The sequence below is a fragment of the Phascolarctos cinereus genome, unplaced genomic scaffold (genome assembly GCF_003287225.1).
Source record: "Phascolarctos cinereus isolate Bilbo 61053 unplaced genomic scaffold, phaCin_HiC Scaffold_2;HRSCAF=192, whole genome shotgun sequence".
Taxonomy (NCBI): Eukaryota; Metazoa; Chordata; class Mammalia; order Diprotodontia; family Phascolarctidae; genus Phascolarctos; species Phascolarctos cinereus.
The window spans coordinates 101866218-101882813 of record NW_027555625.1 but is presented as its reverse complement, the minus strand read 5'-3'; the positions used below and the strand labels follow the sequence as shown (position 1 = coordinate 101882813).

Below are 16596 nucleotides of genomic sequence, written 5' to 3'. Positions count from 1 at the left end.
TTCCATTTTTTTTTTGTTTGGTTTTTGTTTTTGTTTAAGGGGGAAAGGGAAGGTCCTATGTTTGGAAAACTAAGATTTATACCAGCATTAAACTGAAAGCAGAATGGTAACCTAAATTGCCACTAAACACAAAAGTAGAATTTAGATCTTACAAATTTCCACCTGGGCAGCTAGGTGGTGCAGTGAATAGAGTGCCGAGTCTGGAGTCAGGAAGACCTAACTCTAGCTTCAGATGCTTAGTAGCTGTGTGACCCTGGCAAGTCCCTTTACCTGTGTCTGCTTCAGTTTCCTCAGTAAAATAGGAATGATAACAACACCTACTTCGCAAGATTGTTGAGGATCAAATGAATTATTTCTAATGTAATTAACACAGTTCTTGGCACATGCTGGGTACTTAAATGCTTGTTTCTTTCCTTCAAATATTCCACCCACCTTTTCCTTTGGGTCTGCTCAAAATTTGCCTCTTAGAAAACCTAATGTGACAAAGACGTACTTATCTGATAATACTTTTTGTTGTGATTTTCTGTAACGACTAGTGTACACAATTGGTACTGTTCATTATAGATTTTGAAACTTACTTTCCAAATTTTCATACATCTTATTAATGTGTATGTGTTCTTATTTCTATATTTTATTAAATTCCGTAAGGGAAGGGACCAGGTCCTTTTTTTTTTTTTTTTTGCTTTAAGACATCTACTGCAGAGCTTTGCACTCACTAGTCACTCAATAAATTAAGTCTTGATTGACAATCTATTCCACACCTATTGCCATAAACCTATTGCTACTGTGTATTTTCCAGCGATGCTCTTCTCTCTAACTTCACTATTTATCCTTGTACCAGCATTCACTCAGTCTATCCATGTGTAATACTCGGGATGTGTCTGCTCTTCTTTCATATCCAATCAGTTGTCAAGGCCTATCAATTCCACCTCTACATCTCATATCTCTCCTCTCTCCTCTTTTCCCATATCACAACCCTAGTACAAGTCTACTACCTACTTTTGTTGTTGTTCAGTCATTTTCAGTCATATCCAACTCTTCATGACCCCATCTTGGCAGAGATACTGGAGTGGTTTGCCATTTCCTTCTCCAGCTCATTTTACAGATTAGGAAACTGAGGCCAACCGGCTTCAGTGTTTTGCCCAGAGTTACAGCTAGTGTCAGGCTAGATTTGAACTCAGGAAGATGAGTCTTCCTGGCTCCAGGCTCCAAACTCTATCCATTGTGCCACCTATCTGCCCTCACTACTTAGATTATTGTAATAATTTTTCATCAGATCTTCCCATCCTTACTCTTGCTTTACTTCAATTCATACTTCATGTCTCTGCCAAACTAATTTTCCTTAAGCATGTCACTTCTCTATTGCTGTCTGAGTAAAGTTCAAATTTCTAAACTAAGCATGGCATATACTATACAAGTCTGCTTAGAAAGTGCATCCCTTGGGGGCAGCGAGGTTGCACAGTGGTTAGAGCACCGGCCCTGGATTCAGGAGGACCTGAGTTCAAATCCGGCCTCAAGACACATAACACTTACTAGCCGTGTGACGTTGGGCAAGTCACTTAACCCCATTGCCTAGCCAAAAAAAGAGTGCATCCCTGCCATTCTAATCTTAATCTTATAATATTCCCACCATGAATTCTGCATTCCAACCAAAGCAGGTTATCAGATGTTCCTTGACTACACCTGCCTTTGTATTTTAATCTACCCTTAGTCCTGTTGATTGTACCTCTGTAGCATCTCTCATGCTGGTCTTCTTTTGCCACCAGTTGCTTTGCCTGGTTTTGACTTCACTGTCATCATCATCATCCTCATCTTCCTCCTTTCCCTCCCACTTCTTGCATAACCTTATCACCAGGAAACTCAACTAGAAGATTGCTTCAGCCTTGGTACTTATACCTGAACAGTACCCTCAGTTGTTTCTGCTCTTCTGATTGGAGGATGGAGCATAAAAACTACTCTCATCACCTCCCTTCATAGAGGGCTCAAAATGCCAACCATTTCTTATTTGTCACCAGCTACTCTACATGGTGTTGATGCTACAATCAGTCATTATCATGACCCTGCCAGGTACCCTCTGGTACTCTCTTTTCAGTTTTTGTGTGTGTGTTATCTTCCCCCATTAGATTGTGAGCTCTTTGAGGGCATAGACTATCTTTTTTTTTCTTATTTGTATCCCAAACACTTAGAAGAGTGCCTGACACAAAGTAAGCGTTTAATAAATAAGTCGACAGGTTAATAAATAAGTCTTCTTCCCTCCCCAAATAACATCCACGCCTTCATCTCTTCTTACCTATACAGTTGCAACAGCCTCATAATTGATCTTCCTGCTTTCATTCTCTTGCTCTTCAATCTACCTTCCACAAAGCTGCCATTTTGGTGTACTAAAGCATTAGTCTAACTATATCATTCCCAACATCAACAAACTTTGCTGGCTCCCTGATTGACTCTAGAATAAAATACAAATTGATCTATTTAGCATTTTAAATGTCACCATGTTCAACTTGTCTTTCTAGACTGATTTAACATTGCTTTCCATCAGTGTTCCAGCCAGACTGGCCTACTTGTAATCTGTACAGAATATTCTACCTTTTGCCTCATTTTTTTGTTTTTGTATAGGTTGTCCCCCATACTTTGAATATGCACTTCTCATCTCTGTTGCTTAGGATCCTGAGCTCCTCTCAGGGTTGAGCTGTAGCACCACTATCTAAACAAAGTCTTCCTGATCCCCTACCCAGGTGATTAATGCTCTTTTCCTCTCCTACCAAAAAAAAAATTAAAAAATAATGTATTTGCATTGTATATATTTTGTATATATTTGTGTATGTATTTCCTCAGTAGAATGTAAGCTCCCTGAGGGCAGAGGTTTCCTTTTCTTGTTTGTTTGTTCTTTGTATTCCAAGCCTTAGTATATTATGTACCTGACATTTAATATGTACTTATTATATCCTTGTTAAATTGAATTGAAATACCGCCTACATCTTCGGCTTGCAATCTATGATTCTCTTTAATCTTCCCTGATTCTCCTGGTCAGTAATGATCTTACTCCCTGAAACCCCATAGAGTTCTTTGTTTTGTACCTTTCTAAGGAATTTAACATAAAATTGTTCATAAACAATTTAACATGTATATTATAGTTATCAAAGAAACCATTCCAATGAGGCGGAAAAGGAACTATCTAAAGAGACCAATGTGGATGCACAGGGAAGTGTCATCAACCAACTTAGGTTTTTATAAGGCATGTACAGAAGATGGAAACAAGGGCAGGTAATGGATTCGAAATACAAAAGCAGAGCTAAGTTCTGTAAGCATGGTGTCAGGAATTGTAGGACTCACAATTGGCTTAGGCTAGGGGGAAAGATAAGGACAACGAAAAGATTTTCTTTAAAGGCTAATTTGGGGAAAAGAGGATCATAGAAGGAATTAAGGCTTGCTCAGGGTAGATGGGATGATGAAAGAAGGCAGAGCTGTTTAACTCTTATTTTGCTTCTGTTTTGTTTTTTTCCTGCAGAATCACAGAATCAGGAGTTTCAGAGTTGGAAGAGACTTCGCTGGCCTTCTAGCCTAAGCTAGACCTGAAAAGAAATCTCTACTACAAAATATCCAAGTGGTCATCCAGTCTCCATTCAAAGACTTCCAATGAGGGGGAACCCACTACTTTCGAAAGCAGCATATTCCATTTACGGATATCTAAAATTGTTAGGAAGTTTTCCCAGACATTAAGCCTAAATTTACCTCTCTCTTTTTCCACTTGTTTCTTTTGGGCCTCAGAAGACAGAACAAGTTTAATCTCTTTGCTACTAACCTCTTCAAATACTTAAAGAAAACAATCATTACTTGCCCGGAGTTTTCTCTTCTGTAGGATAAGCATTCTCAGTCCCTTCAATTAATCCTCATCACGCAAATTCAAGGCTGTTTGCCATCCTGATCTATGAAGGAGAATGAAGTCTGGACCGGAAAAAGAAGTAGAAAAATGGATGATAAGGAGTTAATAACCCAAAAGAATCAGAGGAATAGTAAGAGAACATCTAATTGCCCTTGTTGAGTTCAGGTCATCTGGCTCAGAGGAAATAATCTTAGGTATTGAAGAACTGACAGATATGATTGCTGAGCCACTTGTAGGTGATCTCTGAAAGGTCCTAAAAAATGGGAGTCTCAAATTGAAAAAGGATAGATGTTGTTTTGATTTTGAAAAGGGAACACAAGAGAATCTAAAAACTGTAGGCCAGCAAGCTTAACTTATACTCCAGAAAATTTTAGAAAATAACAATAAAGGAATGTTGGTGAAGATGTAGAAAAAGAAGTAGTAATCACTAATCACTATCATGGCTTCATCAAGGATAGCTTAGATCTGACTAACTTCATTTCCTTTTTGGACACTGGTGTTGTACATGTGGTTTACCAGGATTTTTAACAAAGGATTTGACACAGTATCTCATGCTATTCTTGTGGACAGGACTCAGAGATGTTGGCTAGATAATACAGTTAGTTGAAACGAACTGGTTAAGTGGCCTGCCCCAAAGAGTAGACATTAATAGTCTGAGGTTCACTTGGAAGGAAGAGTTAAAGGACTGCAAAGGTCCCATCCAAGCCTGACTGTCCTAATGTTCTGTAATGATGAAGAGAGAGACTCTTCCTTCATCATCTCCCCCAATTTAGGAGTATATTTGGCAAGAAGTATTCTCATTTCCTTATCTGCGCTGTCCAGGGCTTGAAAATGAATTAGCCGAAATCTATATAGAAACAGAATGAATGGGAGGAAATTCTCATTTTGGTAAATGAAATGGAGTTTCCTGAGTTGTTAACAACTATCCTCCAATCATTTTCTAGTTTATCTCTAGGGTCTCAGACCCTACTGCCACTTCATATACATATAAAAAACTCATAGTGCTTTTATTTTTGTCCAGACCTGAGAATCTGTGTAAAGCACTACTGGGCTGAAAAAAAATCTCACTCTACTAAGTCAGCAGGCATTTATTATGTGCCACCTCAGTGCCAGCAACTGCGGTCCCACCAGTGCACACCAGCAACTATTCTGCAATTTATGGGTTTAGAGCATGAGTTCTTAACTTGTGTGTGTGTGTGTGTGTTGTCCTTTTGGCAGCCTGTGGACCCCTTCTCAGAATGTTTTTAAATGGCTAAAATCAAATACATAGGATTACAAAAGAAACCAAATATATGGAATTATTTTTTAAAAATAAATTCTCAGATCTGTGTCGATGAACTCCTGGTTTAGAGAGTTGCCTTGGGACACAGAGAGATTATGTGACTTGCCCAGGATCCATGCAACCTGTGTCTGTCAGAAGGACTTGAGCTCAAGCCTTCCTGGCTGCAAGTCCAGTTCTCTTATTGATTATGCCATGCTGCCTATTATGACTTCTGTAGGAAAAGAGGCATTGTCTAGAGCGAAAAAGGGGGAATATAAATCATATGCTAATTTATTAATACTTCTGAAAGGCAGTAAGGAACAGTGGAAAGAATAGTGGTCTTGAAGTTGAGTGTTTGTCTGGTATTCTGCCTCTAACACTTACTAGCCTTTTGACCATGGAAAATCATTTTAACCTCTCTGAGGCTCAGTTTTCTTATATGTAAAATGGGAATGATGACAACACCTGCCTTAAAAGATTATTGGGAGAATCAAATGAGATGATATATAAAGTACTTTGCAAACCTTAAAACTATATAGAGTCGAAGGGGCAGCTAAGTGGTACTGCAGATAGAGGTCCAGCCTTGGAGTCAGGAGGACCTGAGTTCAAATGTGGCCTCAGACATTTGATATTTACTAGCTGTGTTACCCTGGGCAAGTCACTTAACTCCAATTGCCTCAAAAAAACAACAACTATATACAAGCTATATAAATGTGCTAGTCAAAGTCAGTATTTTGAGAACCTAGTAAACTTTGTTTTGGAACTTATTAGTAGCTTTGGTATTTGTAACTGGTAAAACAAAACAAATATCTAAAATCAGATTTAAAAAAAATTAATCTGCTGTGGAATTGGTTAAAATAGTAAGATGACTGTTAGCAAGGTAATAATAATCCTTGCATATAGATTAACTGGGTTAATTCCAACTTCCACCATTATCTGGTTTGCTGCCTTCAGTGTTGTGTCTGGCATTAGCAGCATGTTTATTGGTGCACAATTAACATTGATGATGGCAAAACTACCAGACTCCAGATTCCTAGAGTCTGGTATTGACAGTCCATTCTAGACATTGTGTAATCTTTGGAAGAATTTAATTTAGTAATAAATGTATTAAGCAACTATTATGTGCAAAGCCGGAAGCCTTGTGTCCTGTCTTGTCCTGATGGAGTCTGGAAAGCCTGGTTCTAGGTCCTCCCTTTTTCTTATACTGCCTGTGTGACTGTGGACAAGTCATTTAATCCCTCAGGGCTCTAGGCAACTCTCTCAGGCTATAAATGACAGAAGAACTGCTGGTCTACCTTAGTTCCCTATCACAAGGAAATCACAGTTCTGGACCTAAGAAGAATGTTCTGGGTGCTGGAGTTACATAAACAAAACCTTTCCCTGCTCTTAAGACTTAAGTTCTGCTTGAAAGGGGAAGAGTGGAGGGGATGTGTGTGGTAGTTTAAAACTGGTTTAAATGAGGAATAAGGATTCCAGAATGAGACCTGCAATTTCATGAGTATGGGCAATTCCCAACTGAGGAAATTCCCTCTGTTGTTCAAAGTCAGCCACTTAGTGCCTTAGAGATTTGCCTTGAGGACTGAAAGGGTGAAGTGATTTGCCAAGATCACATAACCCTTATGTCAAGGTATGGCTGGTTCCAAGGCCTAATTCTCTATGCCATGTGGCCTTAACCCCACCTACATTAGTTTCACCATGGACAGAAGTGGAAAAGTGGTTCTTTTTACTTTTCATCTTAATTCATGATCAGAAGGCCCATATATTACAGTCATGATTTGCACCTCATTTTTATTACATTTCCTGTTTCCCTGCATTTCATTGCTTTGTCCCTCAGTTGGAAGTGCTGACATTAATTCCAGCAGTAAATTCCCTAAAACATTTCAGTAGAAAGAGCACCATACTGGGTGAAATAGGACATAGGTCCTGGCCTTACTCTCCATAAGACTTTAGGTGAATTACTTAACTGCTGTGAGCCTCATTTTGTGTAAATTGACAGTTGACCTCTAAGTTCCTTCTCTAAATCAGTGATCCAAAAGAGCTTTAGAAGGGAATCCAAAGTGTGAATTTTTTTTCATAAATGTGCATCATTGTTGACATGTATCAATAAGCTATAAGTCATGCAACTATTGGACGTGTAGTTAAAATGTTAGCATTGATCTGTTTTAGAGTTGTTTTGTTTTCTGAGCATCCAAAATAACCAAGGGAGTAATTTTAGTGGATAGAGTGCCAGGCCTGAATTCAGAAAGACTCATCTTCCTACAAATCTGGCCTAAGACACTAGCTCTGTGTCCCTGGGCAAGTCACTTAATCCTGTTTGCCTCCATACCTTATCTGTAAAATGAGCTGGAGAAGGAAATGGTAAACCACTCCAGTATCTTTGCAAAGATAACCCCAAATGGGGTATGGAGAGTAGAAAACGACTGAACAACAAAAATCACCATGATAACGGATATATAATACTTTAGAGTTTGCAGAGGTCTTGACATGATCTTATTTGAGTCTCCCCACACCCCAATGAGATTGGTACAATAATTACCTTCAGTTTACAGCCTAGGACACTAAGTCTTAGAAAGGTAAAGCCATTTGCCCAAGGTCAATAAAGTACCCAGGTGTTTCCGGTACCGGGGCTTGCCATTTATTTGCTAGTCACTTGCTTCAGCGAGTGGGAGGAAGAGGGCCAGGAATTCCTAATGCATGCTGGAGAGCCAATTGAGGGGTCACTTAGAGGAGGGAAGGACACACACCGCTAAGAAACCGAGCTCTCTTCCTTAAAGCAAAATCCTCTTCGCAGAATAAGAAAAGCCAATATTAATTCTTCTCTAGCTAAGCTAAAATTCTGGCGTGTGAGATGAAAACCCAACCTCCTCTGCGTCTGGGCGGCCAGAAAAGGGGGCGGGGGTGAATCACTGGAATTTGCGCGATTTAGCTCAGGAGAAACCGCATGTGGTCCCACCGCGCGTTCCCGACCTGGACAAGCTGCAAGGAAGGCTGTCTCTTCACATTTACTAGCCCCGTTCTCCTCCCCACATGAATTCTCTCCTTCCTTACACTGTCCCTTATTGCTAAGCCCCCTGTCTCTCCCCTCTCGCGGGTCGGGTATGGAGGAGCGAGCATTCGGCTTCGGGCACAGGTGGTGGAGGGATGAGGTGGCGTCTGGGTTTTGTTCCAGCTCTGGGAACGTGACCCTACCCTAGATCTTCTCAGCCTTCGGGGAACCCTGTAGCCCCTGAGACAAATACCTAGATCCTTAACAAATCCCTGCCCCTGCGGGAGGGGCGAGGGAGCTTCAGTGGGGATGGAGGAAAGCCGCCTGCGCCATATCGCGAGCTTGAGGGGGCCGTGCTGAAGCACCGGCTGCGGGAACTGGTCACCCCGGAGGCCAGGCTGAGGTCCTGGGGAAAGAGGTGGGGGCGCGGCAGTGACCGCGAGTCGTTTCAAAAGCTAGCCTGCCTCTTCACTGCCGCGAGCCCCCAGCCAAGTGGAGAAGGACGGAGGGGCGCCGCAGCTGCGGGGGAAGTGGCGGGCAGGCAGCCCAGGGGCTGCGCCGCGAGCCCAGGAGCGGGAGAGCTGCGGGGAGGAAGCCGAAGAGCTGGAGTGGGCCGGGGAGGGATAAAGGTGGGGAGACGCGGCGCTCCCTCCTCCCAGTGCTCTTTCCCAGAGTCTCTCCGCCCCCAGCCTCCTCCTTCGAGGAGGTGGCCGCGATGGCGTGGATGCCGCGTGCCCGCATCCTCTGGCTGGGGCGGCAGCTGCTGCATCGGGCCCAGCATCCCGGCTCTTGGGCCCGGGATGGAGAAGGAGGAGACACGGGCAGGTGAGAGGCTGTGCGGAGAGGCTGGGGCCTGCGGGGAGGGATGCGGTGGTGGGAGGAGGTTGTGTCTAGGGCCCAGGTCCGCAGGCGGCACCCCAGTCTGCCTCCTTGGCCTTCAGGGATCCTACCCATGGCGGGCTCCTCCGTTCCCCAGCCGGGACCCCCCCAGGCAGTCCGTCCAGCACCGCTCCCCCCAGCCCCAGACTCCTTTACTCCTCAGACCCCTTGGAAGCTCGCTTCGCTCACTTCTGTCCTCAGCAGGCCCTGGCGTCCCTGTCTCTGCTTCCTGCTCGGAGGTGCCTGGATCTCCAGCCCTCCGAAGTATTTTTCCCGGCAGATCCCCACGACTTTTTAAAAATCCCAAAGGCAAGTCGTCTCTTTCACCGGACATTAATATGGACAACGTGGGATTAGGGACAGGTGGAGCATCCAAGTGTGGGAAGTTTGGCCCCTGCATCTCTCTTGCATTTTTCTGAGGCAAAGAAGGAGCCTGGCATGTGCGGGGATTTCTCGCCCAGAATTCTTGGAATCAAGGTGCAGCAACTGCAGTTGTTGCCCTTAGAGAGTTATAAGATCGCTTGAGTGCCTATCTCTATAATAAAAATCTGTAATAACCCAGCCGCTCCCTCATAGGAACAGCGAAGGAATTCAGGAGGTGGAAGATATAAATTGATTAGGAGTGCTTTAGAAAGATTTCTATGATAGTCAGGAAGCATGTTTTTAAAATAAATTTTGACATCTTTTGTTTTTACATAACTTAAATCTCCCCTCCTTCCTCTATTCTTCCCATAAAACTAATCCATACATTGAAAAATCTGATTATATGCCAACATCAGTGGTCTCTCCTCTTGTATCTCTTATTTGGGGCTGAAGTGTTTTGTTTTGGTTTTGTAAAATTTTAACAATCAATTTTCCAGTTGTTTTGTGGTCATTATTCTTTCCTTTTACATTGTGCTTCTCATTGTGTATTTTGTGTTCCTGATTCTGCTTACATCACTTTGCATCAATTCATGTAAGTCGTCCCGTGTTTCTCTTATTCATTATATGTCATTTCTTACAGCACAGATATATTCATTATATATGTGTGTGTATATATGTATATATATACACATATATATGTATGTGTGTGTGTATATATATATATATATATATATATATATATATATATATATATATATATATATATATATATATATATATATATATACACACACACATTATATTGCATACTTAACATGTATCATAGTTTGGCCATTACCGTAGTTGATGGACATCGACTTGATTTCCAGTTCTTTGCTACTACAAAAAGGGCTACTAATATATTTTGGTGCATGTAGGCTTTTCTTTTTATCAATGCCTTCCTTGGAATATATTCCTAGCAGTGGAATCTCTAGGTCAGAGAGTATGGACATTTTAGCCACTTTATTTGCATAAGTCCTGATTGCTTTCCAAAATGGTTTTTACTGATTCACATCTTCACCAACAATGGATTAGTGTGCCTGTCTTTCCATAACCCCTCCAACATTGAATATTCCCATCTTTTGTCATCTTTGACAATTTTCTGGGTGTCAGGCAAAACCTTAGGGTTATTTTGATTTGCATGTTTCTTATTTTTAGTCATGTCTGGAGTATTCTTTCATATGGTTGTTTGCAGGTCTTTTGACAACTGTTTGTTCATATCCTTTGACCATTTAACTATTAGAGAACAGATTTTGAGCTCATTTCTGTTGGTTGTCTCTATGTTTTGGATGTAGAGACCTTATCTGAGAAATTTGATACAAAGATGAATAATCATTTATTAAGTGCTTACTATGTTCCAGACACTCTGCTAAACTCAGGGGATACAAAGAAAGGCAAAAATGGTCCTTGACCTCAAGAAGAAAAGAACATATAGATATATAGGTACATACAAAATATATACAGAATAGATAGAAGGTAGCCTCAGAGGGTAAGTCATTAGCAGCTGGGGAGACCAGAAAAGGTAAATCTTCTAGGTATCCTTCACTTAACCCCAGGACTGGGTTTAAGCATAAAAGAGACATTTCAGATTGTTGGAAGCACTTTGCCAATTCCAGAACAGCTCAGAACCTTGGGGGAAAGGGGAGGGTAGAGTTCACTGAAAGTGCCCCAAATTGGGGGCCAGTTTGGGAACAGAATCATCTAAGGGTCTGAGATATGTGGTGGTCTACAAAATTTGTATCAAAGATGACTGCAAAAAAAAAAAGTCTGTGGTGAGTGCAGTAGCTACAGCAGCTATAGGTAACAAATGCCTATTCTTATTAGGGTATATTGTGTTGGAAGTCATGCATGGTAAGCATAAAGCATGAATCAAGTGGCATTGATTCCTTCCATCTTTCTACCCTCACAGAATCAAGCAAGCCTTCTATCTCATACTAACTTGCTTAGATAGAAACAAGATTTAGAGGAGTAAGGAAACTTAGAGATTATTTGACTAACTCATTTATTGTATTCCTGAGAAGACCTAAACCCAGAGATGAAGGAACTTGTCCAAGGTTATATAAATAATAACTAATAGAGCCAGAATTTGAACTCGGGTCCTCTGATTCCAAATTTTTTGTTCTTGTCACTATATCATGTTGTCTCTTATGCCAAAAATTACAAATTAGGAAATATTAAACTAATTTATGAATTTGAAATAGATGCAAATGATTCATAGTGCTTACCTAAAAGAGTCAAAGGTGGGGAACCTACAGCCTTGAGGCCACATGTGGCCCTTTAGGTTCTCAAGTCCTGAATCAGTCAAAAGGCCACACTTGAGGACCTAGAGGGCCATATGTGGCCTGGAGGCTGCAGGTTCCTCACCCCTGAGCTAGATCTTACTTGCAGACAAACAGTATTTTATCTATCATTGTCTTTGTTTCCCCAATGCTTAGCACATAGTAGGTGCTTAATAATTGCTCATTGAATTAAAATATTTCAGTATTCATAAATATGTGTGGCAGTCAAAAAGAAGGTACCTGTAGTCCCACCTCTTCATTTTTAACTGATTACAAATGAAATGATAAGATCTGAGCTACACATTTGGGACAAGGAAGTAATTAAAATTGCTTTTCAAAATATACCCATTTAAAATGGGCGCTGAAACTACAAGAGGTAGTATAGAAGCAAGTGTGGTCTACTTCAGGGTTTTACTGAACAGGATATGGGGAACCTTGGGATTTGCCATAGATCACATAGGGATAGTACAGAACAGAAGAAACTGAAAGTAGGAAATAGAAAAATTACAAAACAAAAGTAATAAGTAAGGGTTGATCCCTGGAGAAAGAACAGATTTGTTAATGATTCATGGAAGTTAGAAAAAGGGACGCACATATCAGGATTTGGGAGTGATTATTCTGTTCGCCTTTATGGGTAAATATGTGTTCTGCACATAGACTTGGGTTAAAAAAAAGACTATATAATGTGCTTTGTACAAGATGATGTTACTTTTTTATATTTTGAGGAATATACGCTTTACACTGACTCTTTTCTGTTTTTCAACATTCATTTTTTGTGTGCAGACTCATCTACCTTGGAGCTGTTTTGACATTTACCAACTTATTTCTGAGTTGAGGCTCTGACTCCTTTCCCTTTCATACTTATTTGGTGCAGAGAAAAGAGACATTTTTTTTTCTGAAGATGAATTTGACAGACCATCTTCAGATAGCCCCCAATATCACCTTGCCAATCTCCCCAAAAGGCAACGACACCTATTTCCAGGAGGATCTTCAGGAGATCATTCACACAGCCACCTTGGTGACTTGTACCTTCCTGCTTGTTATCATCTTCTTCATGGGTTCCTATGGCAACATCATTGTTTTCATGTCCTTCTTTGACCCAGCCTTCAGGAAGTTCAGGACCAACTTTGATTTCATGATCCTGAACTTGTCCTTCTGTGACCTCTTCATTTGTGGCGTGACAACTCCCATGTTCACTTTTGTACTGTTCTTTAGCTCAGCTGCCAGCATCCCTGATGCTTTTTGCTTCACCTTTCACCTCACAAGTTCCGGCTTCATCATCATGTCCCTCAAAACAGTGGCAGTGATTGCCCTTCACCGACTTCGAATGGTTCTGGGGAAGCAACCCAATCGAACTGCCTCCTTCCCGTGTACACTGATCCTTACCTTACTTCTTTGGACTACTAGCTTCACACTGGCCACCCTGGCTACACTGAAAACTAGCAAGTCACACCTCTGTCTCCCCATGTCCAGTCTGATTACCAGAGAAGGCAAAACCATCCTTTCTTTGTATGTGGTTGATTTCACTTTCTGTGTGGTGGTGGTCTCTGTCTCCTACATCATGATAGCTCAGGCCCTGAGGAAAAATGCTCAGATAAGAAAATGTCCTCCAGTCATCACAGTTGATGCTTCCAGGCCTCAGCCTTTCATGGGTGGGGGCCAGATGGGAGGCATAGATAGCATCCAGGGTGCTGGACCAGCTCTATATAGGAACCAGAACTACAACAAACTGCAACATGTACAGACCCATGGATACACCCAGTGTTCCAACCAGCTACCAACTCCTGCAGCCAGTCGGCTCCAGCTGGTCTCTGCTGTCAATCTGTCCACTGCAAAGGATTCTAGAGCAGTGGTCACATGTGTAGTCATTGTGCTATCTGTATTGCTTTGCTGCCTTCCCCTGGGTATTTCCCTGGTACAGGTAGTTCTGTCAAGCAGTGGGAGCTTTATCTTTTACCAGTTTGAACTGTTTGGATTTACCCTCATATTTTTCAAATCAGGATTGAACCCTTTTATATATTCTCGGAACAGTGCAGGCCTGAGGAGAAAAGTCCTCTGGTGCTTCCAGTATATAGCCCTGGGCTTTTGTTGCTGCAAGCAGAAGACTAGGCTTCGAGCTATAGGCAAAGGGAGCCTGGAAGTCAATAGGAATAAGTCCTCCCATCATGAAACCAACTCAGCTTACATGTTGTCTCCAAAACCTCAGAAGAAATTTGTGGACCAAGCTTGTGGTCCAAGTCACTCAAAAGAAAGTGTTCTGAGCCCCAAAGTCTCAGCTGGACATCAGCACTGTGGTCAGAGCAGTTCAACCCCCATCAATACTCGAATTGAACCTTATTACAGCATTTACAACAGTAGCCCATCCCAAGAGGTGAGCACCCCAAATAGCGTACAGCCGGTGAACGCTTTTGGATTTACTAAATTGAGCATTGCTAAGCATTATCACACCACTAATGATTTATTGCGAGACTGTGACAGCATCTCTGCCAAGCAAATTCCAATCCCCTCAGTTTGACACAGTAGAGACTATAGAATCCTGTATAAACTTCCTTTGAGTTTACAGCCCATTTTACTGATTTTATTTTAAACATGTATGTGTGTGTGTGTGAGTGTGTGTAGGCAATCAGTTGCAGTTCTAAACTACAATTGAAGGTGAAAATAAATAATTGCCAATTGCCAGTTGATTTTTTTGCCTACAAATGCTCAGTTACTTGCCCTTGAATGAAAATTAGTATTTAGTGATTGCTTTGCATTTTTTTCCTGGAAATTGTAAGGGTTCACATTAAAATCTATTGTTTAGATTTACAACCTGATCTGTATAATAATAATTTTGTCGATTATGTCTATACTGAAACTTTGAATAGATACCACAAGTTATTATTAATTACATCAAAATAGTAAATCAACAATTTGAGAAGAATCAGTGTAATAGTTTTTTGAATTATGAATTTGTTGTATTCTTAAAGAATGTAAAATAACAGACTTGGTAAAGGGAGTTTTTGAGGAGGCAGTATTTTTAATGAAGAAATGAGGACATATGCATTTTTCAGCATTTGAAATAGTTTTTAAAAAAGAGTATTTTCCTATACTTTAACTGAATGTTTTGCTGTGGCAGAATGTAAAAAATACTTTGCACATAACTTAAAGAGTATTTCTCCTGAAGTAACTTCCAGAAGCATTAGTCCCTCTTGTCTAATAAGACAGTAGGCTAAATATGCAACATCTTAATTATTCTCATTCTTTATTTTTATTGTAGGCAGTATCATATTGGATCAATTCAAAGGTTATAGGAGAACAGGGAGATATTTGGGGGTTTATTAAAAGTTAAATGCTTAAGTAATGAATGATCTTACTTAGGAGTTTGAGGAACTTGACTACTCCTTACATAGTACTCTTTATGAATAAGGAACCATGAACTTCTGTAATTGTTTTGGTCAGCTCTTATATGGGAAGCAATAATAACTCTCCTGTGAAAAGAAATTGGGATGAGAATGGGAATTTTACTAACAACCTGATAAATAGAGTAGCCATGTAATAACAGTATTGTAGTATTTTTTTTGTCTTTGCTTATTTACTAAGTGAATTCTTAGTAGTGATTTATTAAGATTATCTTCAATGTCACTTCAAAGTATCTTATCTTCAGTTACCTATGAGTTGCAAATGTGCAGAGGTTAAAATATATTAAATATTTCTTTACCTATGGCATATTTTATACACTGTGATCCTAGCATAACCAGTGTGACATTATTGATTCTTTGGAATTTTTTTTTTTTAGTTTTCTGCTCATCTCAATGGGTTTGAGAGAAATTACACCATAATAACAATCAGCATAGTTTCCAAATTAAAAATGTAATGTTAAGCATTTACAATTTAGACTTATTTTAATTCACTTTAATCATGAGAATAATTGCTAAGTGCGTCTGTAACTTTTGAAAACAAAAAGCATTTCTTAAAAATTTGTACATTCAGAAAGTTTTCAGTTGCTTTCTATCCTAATATACGCTCACCATTTTCATTTCGGATTGACTGTTAGTTTTGATTTCTTTCTTCCTTCTTTCTTTCTTTTTTCCTTCTTTCTTTTTTATTGCTTTAGTCTTTGGACAGTTTAGTGTAGTGGAAATATTGCTAGACACAATGTCAAGAGACATGGGATCAATTTTTGTCTTCAACATTTACTAGATGTTTGACCATAGGCAAATCACTTAATCTCTCTGAGCCTCAGTTTCCTCATCTGTAAAATGGTATAATAAAAACCATAGCACCTACCTCACAGAGTGGTTGTGAGGATTATGATGAGATATGTGTAAAGCACCTTGCACTTAAAACACTGTATAAATGTCTGTTTTTTTTCCTTCATTGTTGAAGCCCTTTGTACCTTTGTTTGGGGCACAGTATTTTTTATTAACATTTATCCCTTATCTCATTTTTAGACCTGAACATTATTGTGAAAATGTAATCATTCATATTGGTTCTGTTTTTAAGTTTTACCATTTTAATTAATTAATTAATCACCATTTTAATTGGCTATTATTTTTCATTAAAAACCTGAGAGATAGATTGGCATGTTTTTTCTATTTAACAAATATAAATCTGAAAAACAGAAAAATACTTTTTTGATCAAGCTCAAATTTATCTTCTTTCCCTAAATTTCAAGTCTGTCCTATATCCCCAAATACACTGCAAAATTCCTTTAACTGTATTAAATTATATTCTTATTCTTTTTGGGGGTTCAAATATTTAATATGTAATTTCAGAAAAGAATTATTACAAAAATTATTTGAGGCATTTCTAACTTTAAAAGATTATATTTTATGTTTGTGCTTGTGGTTTGGAATATTTTCCATCATAGTTCCCATCTTTTTGGAAGGAAAAGTTATAACATGAAACAGCCTAGCATGCACATATG

General features: G+C 39.9%; 1 protein-coding gene across 1 annotated transcript; it reads left to right on the top strand.

Annotated features, from left to right (window-relative positions):
• The first annotated feature begins 12475 nt into the window (after positions 1 to 12475).
• GPR75 (G protein-coupled receptor 75) lies at positions 12476 to 14374 on the top strand. The gene has a single exon (XM_020996211.2). It carries the CDS (start codon positions 12592 to 12594, stop codon positions 14203 to 14205), a length of 1614 nt encoding a protein of 537 aa, XP_020851870.1. The 5' UTR covers positions 12476 to 12591; the 3' UTR covers positions 14206 to 14374.
• The last annotated feature ends 2222 nt before the right edge of the window (positions 14375 to 16596 follow it).

Bases quoted from the DNA above. Each gene is read 5' to 3' on its own strand.
- GPR75 (XM_020996211.2), top strand. From the start codon at position 12,592: ATGAATTTGACAGACCATCTTCAGATAGCCCCCAATATCACCTTGCCA.